Genomic DNA, 18,187 nt, shown 5'->3' on the forward strand with positions numbered 1-18,187 from the left:
TAATTACAAAGCCTCTAATTAATTAGATTAATTTTTTTAATCGAGTCCCGGCCCTAGTTCTTACATATACGTACATAAAATTGGAGGAATATTATTAAATGTTACATAATTGTAAATATTTACAATTTAAAATAAATATTATTTTATTATTATAAAGTAATTCATTCAATAATTTAAATATTATTAATATTAAGCCCTTAAATGGCAGACTCCCTAATCAGTGCCCTGACTACTGAACAAGGGAGCTGATGAGAGATCAGCTATTTTGCTCCTGCACTCACTCTTGTAAAAAAATTAATGTTTATATGATTGTAAACTAAAAGAAAGTTAAGGGGCAGTTTCCCGGACAGGGGTTAGACTAGTCCTAGACTAAAATAAATGTAAGAGCTGTCCAAACTGAAAACAACTTGCACTGACATATCTTAAAATGCGCTTTGTTTTGCTTCAAAATGCACACAATTAATGTTTTTAGTAAGGCATGTTTGTTAAAACTAGTTATATTTCCTAATTAAACTAAGGCCTAGCCCTGGCTTAAACTAATCCCTGTAACCACCCCTATAATCTTTAAATATCATTTGTTGCCCTTTTTTAATGTGCCCCTCTTGTTAAACACTGGCCCCTCCTTGGCCCCCCTAGTGAAATTTGTCTAGAACCGCCACTGGCCATATATGTACTTATATTTTACATAGTATGACATATATCTATACATATATTTGACTTATCTGAGAACACAATATATGCCTGCAACATATATGTACACTTATATGTCCAAACATGTAAAAAAATATTTGGTTTCATCAATATATGATACCATATATCTGCATATATTACAGTATAGTATTGGTTTCTCGCATATATGGACAATATTAATTATAAATATGTGACATACATATTTCTTTTTCACATATCTATACATATATTTGACTTATCTGAGAACACAATATATGCCTGCAACATATATGAACATTTATATGTCCAAACATGTGAAAAAAAATATTTGGTGTCATCAATATATGATACCATATATCTGCATATATTACAGTATAGTATTGGTTTCTCGCATATATGGACAACATTAATTATAAATATGTGACATACATATTTGTTTTCCACATATCTATACATATATTTGACATATCTGAGAACACAATATATGCCTGCAACATATATGAACATTTATATGTGCAAACATGTGAAAAAAATATTTGGTGTCATCAATATATGATACCATATATCGGCATATATTACAGTATAGTATTGGTTTCTCGCATATATGGACAACATTAATTATAAATATGTGACATAAATATTTGTTTTCCACATATTTAATAAATGTATGTAAACATACATGCATGTGATACTGATGCATTTTTAAAGCTGTGGCATATATGGTTATGGTACTTTGTGGATGTATTTGTCAAAAATGACAAAGAAAACACTGCATTATTGTATTAAAAATACTATATTATGAAGTCCTGTTAGTTTTGTGACCTAAAGACCCTCCCACCAGGATCACCATCAGACAGGTTTTTGCTTTTATACAGCAAGTAAAAATTATCTGGTCAAATCATCTTTAAATATGTAAGTGAGTGTTCAAGAAGATTTGAAATGTATGATCATTATGGGGAATCAACAGCTATTTTAATTACTTTGAACAAAAATGACTGCATTAGTTTACCATCATCAGAAAACTGCCAACTAAGTCTGTGTATATTAACAAACAGTGATGAGTTGATACTGATTATTATTAATAATCACAAATCAATTACATTATTATTTTTATTTTATTATTTTAGTTTATTTTAGTTTTTTTATTTTATTTGTGCAGGGATTGATAAAGTTAATAAATAAATAAATAAATAACCTTATGTTATTTTTTTGGTTGCTTTTATATCTTTTAGTATAGTGTTTGTTTAGCGAATTTACATATTATTATTATTATTATTATTAAATCGTGTTAAATGTATTGCTTAATTAATAATAAATAGTCAAAAGAACATAGTATATAATAAAAATTTTCTCAACTGCCTATTGAATGCGCTACACCCAGTCCAGTAGGAGGCGCTAATAACCCTTCAGTTGCCAACGGCCACTCAGGCCAAAAGCGCAGAAGAACAAAATGACCGGGAAAATCTGACAGGACTGAGAAGATGATAACAGCACAGCGGGGTTTTAGAAGTAAGTTTAAAATATTTTATATATTTTGCATAAGTTTCTTGCTTGTTACAGCCTTATTAGTCATTACTGTTAGGGGAGGTTTGCAAGTTTTTGTCGTAGTAATCGTGTAGCTTGCTGTTTACTATGGTTTGATGCTTTTTTTGGGTGTTTTTGTAAATATGTCTTAATTTAATGTTATTGCACAATGCACAAAACTGTTCAGAATCTTTCAGTTTATATTATTCTGGTTAACCTTATGAAGCATGTTCTTAAAGGGACAGTGATTGATAAGGCACTTATTTATGCAGTTAATTAATAACTTAAAAAATACAATTTGTTTAAAAAAGGCAATACATTTATGTTGCCTAACAGTCACTTGAGAGAAAATTCTAGAAAAATAACGTGTACAGACATTTTCACAGACATTGTTAATGTAACTGTAACATCTGCATGTAAATTATATAGATAAAAGCAGCTTTCTGGCAACAGGTGGTGTGCTTTAGTTAATATATTTAAAAGGTTCATATCTAATGCATTTTGACATCCCTTATATTTATCTTTATGTAAGAATTATACTTTTATTTTAGTGAGAGGGTTATGTTTGTGTTTAAGCAGACATTGCAAGTAGGCCAAGCGGGTGATTCTCACGAAACCATTGAAACACCACGTATGACGTTAAAAGGTGGACAAAAGTCTGCAAGCGTGTGAATCCAGCGCGCATGCAAATTACAGCAGCGCGAGCACAGTGACAAAGCTTGCACGTAAAAAAGAAACCTGCAGAAATCGCAAATCCCACAGTCGAACACAAAAACCAAGACTGTGCGCGTAAATAAACAGTTGCGAGGGGAATAACAAACCCCTCGAGTACAAGTAGTTTGCCCACGCGCAGCTTCTACACGCGCGAGAATATGATTCTACACGCGCGCAAGTCAGTTTTAGTTTATCATTCAGGGGGCGGGGCACCACGACTTTGTGACAACAAACGCCATTGGCCCCTGCTACTCCTGTTGTGATTGGCTGTTGCTGCCGCCTCAAGTCAAGTTGAAGGAGAGGTGTTTTTAAAAGATTTTTTTCCTGTGTTGTCTTTTAATGAGTTTAGGTGTTTTTCATCAATGGCTGACCAAAATGTGCATGTAAGTGATTTTTTTTATGTAGATAAATGAAATATTGCTAAAGTTGAATAATTTATGATTAGTGAATCTGACCATTTAGGACTGCACGATAAAATGCATACGATTGCGCATCTCGCCAGTAAAGCCGTTCCGTGATTAGTAGTTAATCGTCACCTGCTTTAATGGAGCTTACTACACAGAGCCGTAGTTCACTGACAAGCTAGGCAATATCACGGTCCTTATCGCAGGCGATTTGGGCGATATCGTGCAGTCCTACATTTAGTATTTTGATATGGAAATAAAGTTTAGGGAATTGTTTCTCTGTGTAGTTTTACATCACGTCATGAGTGTAATATAAGCATTGTTTGTTGCCTGCTTTATGACCTCGAAATGCTCTGTCTATCGGAATGCAGTGGCGGCTGGTGCTGGTGCATTACTGCTTAGCAAAAATGCTGAAAATGTTACTGTTGAAGTCAACTGTTAAAGCATGAAATAAATGTTATATGAATCTGAAAATCTGAGTATAATGTGGGTTTATTATCAGTAATGAACTAATCAAGGTAATCATACTCTCTCTCTCACTCTCACTCTCACTCTCACACACACACACACACCTGATGTTGCGTATACTTTTTCAATCTCAGTCATTTTTTTATGAACAGCGTTGTAAAAATCCCGTCATTTCATGTTTTAATGAATTGTTTTCGTTCACATACTTTCTAATCATGAACTTACAAGACGATAATACAAGTCAAAATGTGTTTATTTATTTGTGAAGAGAACCGATAAACAGGGACCGTGCATCACTATATGTAAAACATCACATAGGGTGACCAGATGAGATTGGCTGAAATTCGGGACGACGGGGCAGACGTTAAGGGGGATCATCCAATAATAGTTTTATTTATTTTATTTAATAATAAAAGATAATGAATTTCAAACTGAACCAATCATATTAATATTAGTTCATATGCACATAAATAAATTGATATAGGCCTAATAGAAGTAATCCAATAATAGTTTTATTTATTTTATTTAATAATAAAAGATAATGAATTTCAAATGGTTCAATTGTTTTTAATGGGGCACAGCTCACAGAAATTTGTGCATACACAGACATTAAAAAATATTATAGAGCTTTCAGTCTTTTCCATGGAACTTACATTTCTAACAATCTGAGCCCCCCTTGTCAAGTTAATTACAATGCATAAAAGGTTTGCTTAGTAATTTGTATCAATTCTATCTTTAAAACTCTGTCTACAAAGATGTTACTCTGTCCCTTTTCTGTGACAAAATAATGTCAATAACCCAAAACGTTTTTTGGCACCTATATTGCCACATATCTTTATATTCTTTACTACACTTTCCTGTGCAGACTCAGGACTTTCAGTTAATGTGGACTCCTGCTAGGCCTATATTGCTGCAGTTAGATATCAGAAAAATGCTATTGAAGTAAACTTATAGGTACTTGCAGGTAGTTTCTCTGAAGGACAGTCATCTGAGAGGATTTCTTTACTGTTCTGGGCTGCATTTCCCGATAACTTTGTCTCTTAGCGCCCTTAAGTTAAACCATCTCTACATGTACACCTTTTCTAGGTGTGTTTCCCGAACTTTACCTTAGCGGGATTCTTAAGGTATACTTTCTTACGTACGACGTTACCAGGTGCTGTCCATGGCGATGGTGCTGAATAGGTTGATATCGATTGCTCGACAATCAATTATTCACTTTATGTAATAGGTTTCGATGTGTAGCGGTGTTCTTTATTAAATAAACATTTCAGAAATAGTTTAAGTTAAATTTATTAGGAATATCTTGTAAAAATATTTTGAAATTGCAAACAACTTAATCCAACCTTGTATTTTTTATTTTCCCAATATGTGCGTTGCCCAGGGGAATTAGGTCGTGCAATTCACTTGGCTTGGCTGTGCATTACACTTAAAATATATAAAAACAAACTGTTGTTCATTAGTTCACGCGTTTATTGTGCTTGGATGCGCAAGCAGCGCGTTTACAATGCGGATAAAGCTTCATGGACGCATTTCTGGAGCCGCGCCTGTCTGTTTACCTTAAATATAACATAAAAATATATATTTTATAATTTATAAATATATATTATGATTGCTTTACATTTTAGCTTTGATCCGTTTTAATGTGGAAAATGTGTTGACCTTAGGAGACTAGACAAGCAGTAATCAAGTGGAGCAGTTTCTTTTGAATGTTTATAAAGAATATGGCATACAGTTGCCTTAAAGTTAAAAAACATTAAAAAACTTCGATGCAAAGTCGAATTAACATCAATAATAAAAATTAGGAAAATCAACAATTATGATTTTGTGATAAATGTGCTCCTGTGGCATGCGATATTTACTTGATTTATTTATTTGCAGCTAAAATAGCCGGTAAACTAAAATTACAAATATTTAGTTATATAGACTGCAATGTAATCACAGTGATGGCCCCTAGCGGAGTCAAGTGGGATAAGGTATAGCTAAGAGTCCTCCAGGCCAACCTTACGAAAGTATGACTTACAGAAGGGATACATAACTAAGAACGTGTTGGTGTATTAGCTGATAAACAAAGAGAATCAAAAAATAATTGTAAATCAACACAAAAAAGTCTAAAATTGGGCTTTGAAACAGTTATTTTACATTTATGAAGATAAAACATGCCACATAAAGTAAGCAGTTTTAATATGTCATTCATCTCCTTTGACCCGGAGTCCCACATCAAAAACAGCACATTCACAACCTCAAAATTAAAGAATTTTTAATAAGCAGAAAAAATAAGCCAGGCTACTTTTTTCCAGAAATCTTTTGTATAATCACACTCAAAAAACAAATGTGGTATTGTTTCAAGGTTAGAATTACAGAATGCACAGTGTGAAGAGAAAAAAGAGAGTTACAAGGATAGGAATTATGTAGAATTTTAAAATGAAGCTCATTCCACTTGTTAGGTAACAGAAACTTATTAATGCCAATTCCAGAAAGAGAAGGATAATTTAGTTTCCATTTGAAAAAAGCTTTGGGGTGACAGATGATCTTCCTAATAAAAAATTCTAATCCAAAAATTGTTACTTTTAACATTGGAGAGTTCCAAACCTCCAATAGACAACTGGGGCATTTCACAAACAGATACTCTGTAGCTACAGTATGACCTAACCATATGCAAAAGTTTAGGTGAAATAGAATTAATAACCCAGTTATAAACTTTAGGTGAGGAATCCACTCCAAAAAGGTTGATACATTTATTGTAGGAATAAAAACTACCATCCTTCTTCAACAAATCCTAAACAAAAATAACACCTTTGTCAACCCAATTCTTAATAAAGATAGAATTTTTTCCATGCAGCACATTCTGATTGTTCCAAATAATACTCCCATGAGGGGAAATTTGTGGCAAAAGGCAAGCTTACAGGCCTCCAAAGGCTTGCTTATGAAAATTAGCAAGCTTGAACAGAAGTTTTTGCATTTAAAGTCGCAAGATAATAAAAAATTTAACCCTTCACATTTTTCAAAGATAAATTTAGGTATGTGAAACCATAACCAATTAGAATCTGCATTCAGGCAGTTTAATCCAGCCGATCTTGAAAACCTGATTAAGTCCAAAGCATTCACATCTCCCTCCAAAGAACTTCTTATCAGAGTCTTTCTTTTAACATACTCATTTTTATTTTTCCACAAGAATTTAAACAGTATAGAGTCAATAGATGAGCAAGTTTTTGGGTTGACATATAAGGACAAAGCTGGGTTAACAATCCTAGAAATGCCTTCAGCTTTAGCTATCAAGACACGACCATAGATAGTTCGTTACATTTCTTTGTAGTCAGCAATTGAAGACGTTCTTAAATTTTTGTGTCCGCTGTGAAAAATTATCTAAAATTCTATCTTTGGGTGATTTAAAATGCCTAAATATCTAGCAGAACTTTTGACCTCAATACCTTCTATATGACCTTTTTCAAGACTTCAAAAGTTTTTAAAGCTTCCAAAATAACATGAACCTGTTTCTCATCTTTTAAAAACAGACATGTGTCATCCGCCAGTTGGCTAATTCGAAAGTGTGTCAGCTACAACAATACCCTGAACATCTACACAGCAAGTAATAAAAATATTAAGAAACTCTGTGACCAATAAAAACAAAAATGGTGAAAAAGGACAACCCTGTCTGATGCCTCTGCTAATTGTAAACCGGGGAGAAACACCATTCACCAAAGATACATTGCTGTTAATAATTTTGTAAAAAGTCTGAACTATTCTAATAAAGGAACAGCCAAAACCAAATTTGTGCAAAGACTCAAACATAAACTCAAGCTCGACCATGTCGAAGGCCTTATAAAAGTATAAAAAATAAAATAATTGCACCATTGTTAATCACTTCATTACAATCTAAAATATCTAAAACAAGCCAAATGTTATTTGCTATATGCCTACCTTTCATAAAGCCAGATTGGGAAACTGAGACAATTTCTTCTAAGCATGGTTTTAATCTATTTGCATAAAGGGAAGCTTAAACTATTTTGTGTATGATTATTAAAACCATAAATGATAAGAAAAAAATGAACAACTGAACATAAATAACAACTAAAACACCAAAACCAACTTTCAGAAAATGTTATGTGGAGCTGAGTCCAATTCGTTTGCATGGAGAGGGCGGGGTTTATGACTTTTACTGCAGCCAGCCACCAGGGGCTTATCAAAGAGCCAGAGGCTTCCCTTTTCAAGATGTATGAGGCCCACCCGCTTTCCTCTCTGGCCAACTTTAAGGGGGCGGTGCCCCAGTGCCCCCTATTGACCTGCCGCCACTGATCAGATGTCAGTTTTCTTACACTATGCTTGTGTTTGAAGATGATAGATTGTGGAAGATTGAATTATTAACAAACCTGCTTGCTGATTCTGATTTGTGTTTGTTTCTTAGGACATTCTGAGATTTCAGATTCTTTCAAGACTCCTTTCAAAATTAGAGCTAGCTCTCATAAGATCACCACTTGATTTTGATTTCCTTGAATTTACATGTCGTCAAGAAATGTACCTGTGTCAGACCCTGTCAAGACATGTTGATGTGCCAACAACGATCATCCAGGCCCTGCAGGAGCTCTTTGCTCTTGTTAGGCAGCAAATAGAACTCACTGCCCCATCGACAGAAGTAACTACTGTGGCTGGAGGGACAGGGCGTCCAAGATATGACATTGACAGGGAGACTTTGGCTGAGCTTTGTCAACTAAATTTTTCAAAGCAGTATATTGCAAAGCTTCTGGGTGTTTCATGTCGCACTGTCTGTAGACGAATAAGAGAGTTTGGATTTTCCACAAAAACACACAGCAACATAAGTGATCAAGAGCTTAATAGTTTGGTTGTTCAGATTAAAAATGAAATGCCCTCTGCTGGATACCGAATGGTCAAAGGTAGGCTACAATCCATGGGAATTCATGTACAATGGAGAAGAGTTGCTGCTTCAATGCACGAAGTGGATTCGATTGGAGTTCTCTCAAGAATGTATGGATTGGGATGTGTGGTACGACGCACATATTCTGTTAGAGGCCCCCTGTCTCTTTGGCATGTGGACACCAATCACAAATTGATAAGGTTGTTTCACATTTTTTACATTACATGAAATAAACTTGGTTTAAAACATTAGTGTACACTTTTATAATTTAAAGGCGCTCTAAGCAAATCTGTGTGATGTCACTTCTTGTTGACATTCAAAGTGTTGTCAAACAAAACGGAGCGAATCTAACTCCTCCCCTCCCCCTCCCTTTTGTGCTTTCTGAAAGAGTCATGAATGCGCCCAACCCCCACTCCCAAATCCTTCTTGTCGTTTATTGGCTGGAACACTTTGTTATGTTTTGTGGTTGTAGGCTGGGTCACTTTGTTTTTGCTGCAGTTTGTGGAGCCTGGGCTGTCTACAGAGGCCGCGTTTTTACAGTGTGTTCAGGGGACAGGCATGCAGATAGTGAGGATTGCTGTTTGCTGTATGAAACAACAAATTTTTATTGCCTAAGACACATTAATTCGCTTAGAGCGCCTTTAATTGTAAGAAAATTAACTCATGTTGTTTTCTTATATTGTGCTCAAATTTTAAATAGGTACAATATTGTCATTTTTGGGGCAGTGGACGGATATTCTAGGAAGGTAATAGAAGTGAATGTTTTAACTTTCTTCATTTAATTATAATTTTTATATGATTGTGGGTGCATCAGCAAGTTCATGTGTTACAGGTAATGTGCTTAAACGCTGCAACAAACAATCGTGCATCAACAGCCCTTGGCTTCTTCAAGGAGGCAACTGAAAGATATGGTGTACCCTCAAGGTAACTTGGTGAAAACACTTCAGTTGTCAATGTGAATAATACTCAGTATACTACAAAATAAAGAACAGTGCATACATATGCAATTTGAGATACACCTGACTGCATCATGTGTTTTAATAATATATGTTTACAAATATTAAAGGGATAGTTCACCCAAAAATGAAAATTCTGTCATCATTTATTAACTCTCTTGTTGTTAAAACCTGTGTAAATATCTTTGTTCTGATGAAGACAAAGGAAGATAATTTGAAGAATGTTTGTAATCAAACAGTTTGTGAGCATCATTCACTTCCATGGTATTCATTTTACTACTAATGAAGTGAAAGGGGCTTACGAATGGTTTGTTTACAAAAAAAATTTGTCAGATTAACACAAACAAACACTGGGCCTGTTTAGGTTTGGTGTGGGCTGCCCCTAGCCCACTGTGCCCAAAAAAAGGCAGCATGGGCCCTGCAGTGGCATGTTTGCAGGGTAGTTTAATTAGACAATATAACTAGTTTTAACAAACATGACCTACTAAAAACATCGCTTCTATGCATTTTGAGGCAAAACCAACCCTTGAACTTACATCTGTTGTGGTGGACACACTTGCAGAGAGCACCAAGTCATATGCTGCAAGTTCTGCTGCAAATACTAAAAACATACACGTGCACAAATACACACTAAAAGTTAGTTTGATTGTTTAGTTCTCCATCCAACTCTTGCTTCATTTTTCAGTTTATTTGAAATTGTTTTTGCATTTTGGTTCATAATAAATGATGTTCATAAATCTGATGCAGAGAAGATTTTTTTTCCAGGAACGCGCGCGCGCGCACGCACACACACACACACACACACACACACACACACACACACACACACACACACACACACACACACACACACACACACACACACACACACACGCTGTTATACTCCATATAACTCAATGTACAAGCCAGAAATTACGCTCTGCACAGGCCTAATAAGGGTTAAAGGTGCCACATGGTGATCAACCGTAAAAAGGACAAATTTGCCCTCTTTGCAAAAGGAAAAACCACCAACAATCAAGAATGCATGATAATAAGGCTTTGCAATCAAAAGATGTTGTTATAATGGAAGTCAATGTGGCAAAAATGGCCACAAACAATAAATGAGGGAGAAAAAAAATCTAATCTGATGTGGCACAAAAACTTAAAATGCATCAAAGCCAATGTTTTTACCTATCTCTGACATGCCCAAGACTGTGAAAAAGGTGAAAAAATCCAGTCCACAATCACTTTTTATATTGAAAATCAGTCATTTTGTGTATTCTTTTCCCCAAATCATTGACACCACTTATAAACTTGGCAATTAAAGAGTTAAAATCATGGAATATTTGTAAACATTTGGTAGTTTTGATCAGCACTGAGGTTGATTAACAGATGTATGAAAAAAAAAAAATCCTCTGATACACTTTTACAAGCAGTTTAATTTAGTGTCCTTTATATGTCCTTTTATATTACAGAGTCAGAGCAGACCAGGGGGTGGAAAATGTGGAAATCGCAAAGTTCATGTTTTCAGTCCGTGGAACTGACCGTGGAAGCTTTATGGCTGGGAAAAGCGTTCATAATCAAAGGTGCACAATACCAGTTAATACTTCCTACTGTAATGATGAACAAAAACACTTTAGGAAGACGCATGTAATGTAAGAATCTGTATTTAATTAAAGGGATAGTTCACACCAAAATGAAAATTCTGTCATCATTTACTCACCCTCATGTTGTTACAAACCTACATTTCTTAATTCTGATGAACACGAAGGAAGATATTGTGAATAATGTTTGTAATCAAACCGTTTGTGAGGCCCATTCACTTACATAGTATTCTTTTACAATGGAAGTGAATGGGGCTCATGAATGGTTTGTTACAAACATTCCTCACAATATCTTCCTTCATGTTCATCAGAATTAAGAATTTTATACAGGTTTGTAACAACAGGAGGCTGAGTAAATGATGACAGAATTTTCATTTTTGGGTGAACTATCCCTTTAACAGGTAAATGTAGGGAAAATCTTAATTTCTTTCCCTTCTCTTATATAACACTGTCCTCAAATTTATAGGATTGAGCGTCTATGGCGTGATTTAAGGGTCTGCGTCACCTCTAAGTACTACAGGACACTACAAAGTCTGGAAAGAGACCACCTACTGGATTTATCCTCTGCCAACGACATTTTCTGTGTCCATTATATATTCCTACCTAAACTGCAGGAAGACTTGGGATTTTTTGCTGCAGGCTGGAACCACCATCCGCTAAGTACTGAAGCAAATTTGAGCCCAGAGCAGAAATGGCACATTGGTATGCTGCATACGCAGCTTGACCAGCCAGAGAATCTTGAGGTTATTTTCCCATTCATTGGCATAAATGCTTTATCGCACAAAAGCAATGGATTATCTCCTTATTGATATATTGTATTATGCTTACACAATAGGATATCCAAGAGCCTGAGTTTGACTGGGAAGTTGCAGCAGAACATGATGGTGTAGATGTGGATGGTGCAGTATTGGTCCCAGAGTTTGAATGTCCGTTGAATGAGCAAGAACTGTCAGAACTTGGCACTCTTATTCGCCAAAGTGATCCCAACACACCACCTACAGACCTTTATGCAATCTGCCATGCATATGTGACTGGCAGATGCAACATATAGCAGTGTCTCATTTCAGCTTTACTTTAGCTTTAAAAAAGTTTATTTAATTATTACTATAATTCGCAACTGCAGATGATCATTTGCAAATGACTCTGTAACATTCTTATAATTTTAGAACCCCCACCAAAGTTTGGTAGTTTTAATACTGTGGGAGGTAACAATAAAATATTGGAAAAATATGTTGATCTGATGCTAATTTTATATTATACATTTAATGAAACTGTCTCCAATAAATGCAACATTTTAAAAACCTGTATTTACTGTTTATTTGATCAATTCAAGTAGTTGCAGAAATTTGTATTTTCTCATAACAATTTTAAAAACTTTTACTACAAAGCAAAAATAAAAAGTAATTTTGCCTCTAAATTGTAGCGATTCACCAATATGAAAAATACAATAAACATTATACAATTTCATATGAAATCATGTGTCATATGAAAATCATTTTCATCATTTGTTTAGCTAAGGGGTCACCAATCCTGCTCCTAAAGGGATGATATCTCTGCAGAGTTTAGCTCCAACCCTAATCAAACACACCTGAAGCACCTTAATTAGCTTCTTTAGGTGTGTTCGATTAGGGTTGGAGCTAAACTCTGCAGAGACACCAGCCCCCTAGAAGCAGGATTGGTGACCCCTGGTTTAGCTTGTGAATGATGTTAAACCAATTCAGTTAGAACTCAATTACTGCTGTCATAACATTAAAACGTATTACAGCATTTATTACTCGAAAAACTCCCAACAATATATCATGGGAATAACACACTAAGAATCTAGTGCCGACCAAACTCTTGGCTACCATTTATTGCTTCTGAAATTATGTCTTGGAACTCCTGATATGTGCCAATGTGTTTTGTTGGAAAAGTTATGGAGGTCGCACAAGCATTGACAACGGGATAGCATATGTTGTGATTACCATAACGTACATTACAATCATGGTCAAAGTCAATGTGAATTTTAAAGCCTTCCCTTTGTGATGCAATCAGTGGAATATGTGCTTGTCCCGTGAGCCACTGGAGGAAGCTGCCTACAGTGATGCAGTTACTTGTTTTGCTCGTGCCCTTCTCCTCTGGAGTGGCAAGTTCTTCTAAACAAGATGAAAAACAAAATTTTACACATAGAAACAAGCAAACTAATTTGAGAAAATGTCAATTTCTTTACCTTCATCCTCTAACTTCTGAATAAAATCCTGTAAGAAGTTTATAATGCGACACTCTGTATGGCGCCTGAGTGAGCCTTCCACACTGAAGACAGGAGCCAAGGCAAGCTCAAGGAATTCTGCATCCACCTAACAAGTTTAAAAGAGACACTTGCATTTTAATAAATAAAAATAGACCTACATCAAAAGACATTCTCTTGTGCAATCTGTACATGGGCGTCGGAACCATTATATGAGGTGTATGTGGGTGTTTAAATAATAATAAAATTGGACCCACTCACTTATTCTCTAATTTAGCGCATATGTCTGTTCACTTGTCAGAGTGCCGTCAATCAAATCCATTTCACTAGATGAATGCCCTAATAAATTTAATTCTGTTACGCGTTTTAGCTACAGCCTTGACTTCCATGCTGCTGTTTCCTCAAATCTATTCCACTTGGCTAATTTAGAGTTCATATAATTTATACTCCATTGCATCTACTTTCGCCTGCTGCAATACAACAAGGTAAACAAAGCTTTTAGGCTGTAAAAGCAATTGTTTAATTAAACGGCACAAGAATACAAGAAAATCTACCCCAGTAAATACTTTTTTTACCCACACACATTTTTTTTTTTGCTTCTGACGCCCATGAATCTGTTTATTTTAACACCTTTTTCAGGTGTCCAGGTACAAACAGCTGCAGGCAAGAATCACTACGATGAGTCAGTAAGTTGTGGAAGCCATACAGTTTCAATCCGTCACAGATCTGCTGCAACACTGGAATTATCCGTACCGCGGAGTGCAGGACTATGGCACTTAATATACAAGAAAGAAAACACATAAACGTACAAGTCTAAATTTTAAACTTTCACTTAAAGACATTGATTTTGAATACAAACTCAATAATCGCTGCCTTCCGCTCATGGATAATAGGTCCTGAATATCCGCTTGCCAAAATTCTTTCGGATAGGTTGGTTATAGAGTTTGTATCTGCAGCATCAATCTAAGAGTAAAAAGACAAATGTCCTAGTGTTAATATAGCTCAAAGGACTTAGGGAAATGTATAAGATTGTTTTACTTTAAAACATGTCATATATATAGTGTACATTTTTTAATGTTTGAAGTATTGGATCTAGTTTTTAAAAACCTGTTCAATAAGCTCTATGAGCTCAGGATCTGTAACATTGTCTCTGGACATCTCTTCCTTATTAATAGTGCCTGAACAGATGTAGTCATAGCACCATTTATTAAAAAAATTGGGTGGTGGGCCCCCTTGTGCTACACTCACAGCAAAGATCTCTCCACAAGTCCTGCAATAACACAGAAGTGAATTGTTAGAATGGTTTTGTGGCAATGTAACTGTTATGTGGATGAGGAGTCTTACAGCAATCATGTTTTTTTATTTTAAACTATATTTATTTATTACACAATGCCACTAGAGTGCTTTTCTGTTTTAGTAGCTGGCTGTACATTATCCCTAACATATTTTTATACTAAAAAAGAATAGAATATAGAACTTCGATAATTAATAGAAAAACATTAAGAACCTAACAGAAATTTAATTATTAATTATATTTTCTTTGAAATTAAGTACTTTTATCAATTTTCTTACTACCACCTACTTGAAATTATCATTCATATAATCTGTAATGGAGTACTTCGGAGCTTTCCCTGTGTCTCCTCCCTCAAAAAGGTGTGATTCTATTCCTCTCAGCATTTCTGTTGAAATGTAAAGTCAGCAAATAAAAAGAAAAAATTCACTAGTGATTTAAGGCAATCTAAACATATACTTCACCTGTTAGGAATTCTTTTTTGAGAGCTCCATTGTCTATTCCATACTCTCCGAGGAAGTTAATATAGAGAGTATTCTTTGGAGAGGAATTTTTTTGCCGTTTCCATTGCAACATGCTCCTTTCATAAAGACCTTCTCTTGTGACACTTACATTAAAGGTTGATGTGTGGTCTACACATTCTGCAAGCTCTGTGAGGATATCAGACAAGCTGAAAAAAACAGAACAAGCTAAATTAAGCAACTATATAACAACAAAATACACCAAACAGCTTTGTAAGAAAAGGTAAAGTCAGTCAGGTGTCATCAGATATCTTCCATTTACCTTTTACATGGTTTCTCTCTCATCTTTTCCACTACTTTATCTGTAACCTCACTCTCAAGCAACTTTTCAAATTCCTCAACAAGGCTGCAAAGAGAACACAAATGTTGGTCTGAAAGCATCTTTAACTAACAGCAGTTTTTCCAAATGTATTACGGTTCAAATTATCTGTAAATAATTAGTACATGAATTTTGTGTAAAATTAATTCCGGGAATCATCACAAACCTTACACCGCAACTGCTTGCGTGAAGTTCCACATAGTCTCTTGAGAACAAATCCAGGCAAACTGGACAGGCAACCTATAAAATTTAATTACAATGGTTAAGCACCTCTTTTAAAATAAGTAAGAACATATGAATTACATGTGAATACTAATGAGATCTCAGAGAATTATATTGATGCAAATGCATTATGTAAGGAATAATTGACAACGGGCCATTGAATTATAAGAAAATAATGCACACCCAAGGTGGTAATGCTGTTACACAGTGGGTGTGCATTATTTTCAAATAATTCAAAGGACCGGAGTCAATTATTCTGCTTATACCACGGTTACCTTAAACATTGCTCTGGTTAATCATTCAACAAGAACACAGCATTCAACAGACTTGTGGTATAACTAAGGCTATGTTCACATCTTAGAGCTTAATTTGTACAGATCCAATTTTTGTATTTGAATTTAGACTGGACTCGACTAACTTAACCTAACCTGAGACTAATAAATAATAAGGTTAAAGGTGTTAAGAAAAAGGAGTGTGATAAGGCTCTATATATCAGCATGGGTGTAAGCGCTGCAGTCAATGTGCAGCTGAATGTGTGCATGTTTTTATTTCAGTTTTGATGGGTCAGGCATTGGTTAGTGGCGTAGTGATACAAATGGCAAAATGGGTCCCAGGATCATACCAGTGGAATACTGCACACTAGACTTTGAGCATGCAAATATTTTTCAAATGCCACTGGGAATAAGGGTGGGAAGTACTGTCTACATAACTTACTACATTAAAAGCTTAAAAAGCTAAATATACATATACTGTCATATTACACTCTGTTTAGAGAGATAAACATACTACAATACAAGTATGCATAGACATAACTTTATTAATGAGCTAAGGTACATTAGTGTTTCATCCATTTTTGCTTTTCAATGGGTAATGTACCCATTTCCTACTGCTCACACATCTTTACATTGAGCATTGACATGCAGTGAAATCCTTGCTTGCGTTTTTGGTCTGACGCAATAACATCATAGCATATAAATAGAAGCTGTGGTGGCCGGTGACTTCTTTATCGATGCTGCATTATGCGAAGCTTAACAAATCAAGTATTAAGCATGTCAAAATATGAGTTTGGCGAGTCATGTGAACCTATGTGCATCATGTCAAAACATGCCTGCTGTAGACACTTGAACGAGGTTTATGATAAAAGAGACGCTCACGTTTGCCAGATACTTGCTTAATCTCATGTGCAATCAGGGTTTAGTGTAAGTGTCTTGCGAGTATTTTGTGAACATGAGAGTCTCTATCATAAATCGTTTCGACGCATGAGCAGCCGGCACGTATTTTGACATGATGCACATAGGTTCACATGACGCACCGAACACATATTTTACCATGGCGAGCAACACACACAACACTCTGAACACATATTTTGAATTTGCGCCCCTTGGAAGAGAAGTCACTGGCCGCTACTGAATAGAAGTGAATGGAACAAAAAAGTGTAGTGTGACCACAACCTAATAAAGCCAAAATGTAGCAGGCTACCATGTGCAGTTTTACTCTGTGCTGTAGTCTCCTCTCCACCACCACATCAAAAACAACACTACCCTGTTTTTGCAACAAAATCTAACTACTTATGTAATGTGATGTGAGAAAAAGAGCAATGCCATTTCTGACCAGAGCCGTCGGACTAAAATGGATTTGCAGACACAAATATACCCCCCCCCCAAAAAAAATCTGATTTTATGTGCTTTTTTGCTGTTCACACTAGCTTATTATGATACAAGATATTAATAACAGTTGGATCTGGACAGACAGTGTGAACATAGTTTAAATCTTTTTAAAATATAGCTATAGTGCATAGTGATTTACCTTTGTATCCTCCACAGAGAGGGAGACTGTTGGAAGCTCATTTAAGGATCCCTTTATTTTGGATGAAGTCATTACAAAAGCATGGTTAGGAACTTAGTTGGGTACTAAAATGTTCCCAAAATATAGTTAAGTAGTGAAAATTGGTCTATACCTTGACATCAGCTATGGATGTGGAGACTGCTGGTGGTTCATTTGAGACTTTGTTTTTAATGGGGCCAAAACAAAAGACTGGTTAGATAAAGAACTTTCAAAATTAAAATACACAAAATACCAATCATACACCCTCCAGTCACTTAAAAGACCTACATTACATTATTTTCAGCAACACTTAAAACTTAAACATCTTTAGAGGGTACATTATGAAACTTACATCTTTATCAAAATCATGAATGGTGGATTCCAAACTGGAATCATCATCAGAGATTATCTGTAAAAATTGTCTCAATTAAATACTGTAAAATAATTTAACAAATTAAAATAAACAAGCAGTAAGTACATTTTTAGTATCTTACCTCACAATTATGGATGCTATTTTGCTTACATTCGGCCACATGAAAAGCTAGCAGCTGTATTGGCACGTAAGCCTGACAGGTAATGCAGTTGGCTTTAGGCA

General features: G+C 35.3%; 2 protein-coding genes across 2 annotated transcripts; one reads left to right on the top strand and one right to left on the bottom strand.

Annotated features, from left to right (window-relative positions):
* The first annotated feature begins 8,376 nt into the window (after nucleotides 1–8,376).
* On the top strand, nucleotides 8,377–12,412 carry LOC135734391 (uncharacterized). Its single transcript, XM_065253263.2, has 6 exons — nucleotides 8,377–8,849; nucleotides 9,350–9,395; nucleotides 9,482–9,573; nucleotides 11,060–11,170; nucleotides 11,655–11,931; nucleotides 12,024–12,412. The coding sequence occupies exons 1-6, from the start codon at nucleotides 8,638–8,640 to the stop codon at nucleotides 12,237–12,239; spliced, it is 954 nt and encodes a 317-aa protein (XP_065109335.2). The 5' UTR covers nucleotides 8,377–8,637; the 3' UTR covers nucleotides 12,240–12,412.
* Nucleotides 12,413–12,810: 398 nt separating this feature from the next.
* Nucleotides 12,811–17,777, bottom strand: LOC135717934 (G2/M phase-specific E3 ubiquitin-protein ligase-like). The gene is made up of 11 exons (XM_073815298.1): nucleotides 17,726–17,777; nucleotides 17,575–17,625; nucleotides 15,713–15,786; nucleotides 15,490–15,573; nucleotides 15,171–15,376; nucleotides 14,998–15,094; nucleotides 14,523–14,685; nucleotides 14,275–14,378; nucleotides 14,046–14,190; nucleotides 13,398–13,524; nucleotides 12,811–13,323 (listed from the first exon to the last, which is right to left on the bottom strand). Exons 4-11 carry the CDS (start codon nucleotides 15,510–15,512, stop codon nucleotides 13,010–13,012), a joined length of 1,179 nt encoding a protein of 392 aa, XP_073671399.1. The 5' UTR covers nucleotides 15,513–15,573; nucleotides 15,713–15,786; nucleotides 17,575–17,625; nucleotides 17,726–17,777; the 3' UTR covers nucleotides 12,811–13,009.
* Nucleotides 17,778–18,187: the final 410 nt, after the last annotated feature.

Source organism: Paramisgurnus dabryanus, chromosome 7 (genome assembly GCF_030506205.2).
Source record: "Paramisgurnus dabryanus chromosome 7, PD_genome_1.1, whole genome shotgun sequence".
In the NCBI taxonomy this organism is placed as follows: Eukaryota; Metazoa; Chordata; class Actinopteri; order Cypriniformes; family Cobitidae; genus Paramisgurnus; species Paramisgurnus dabryanus.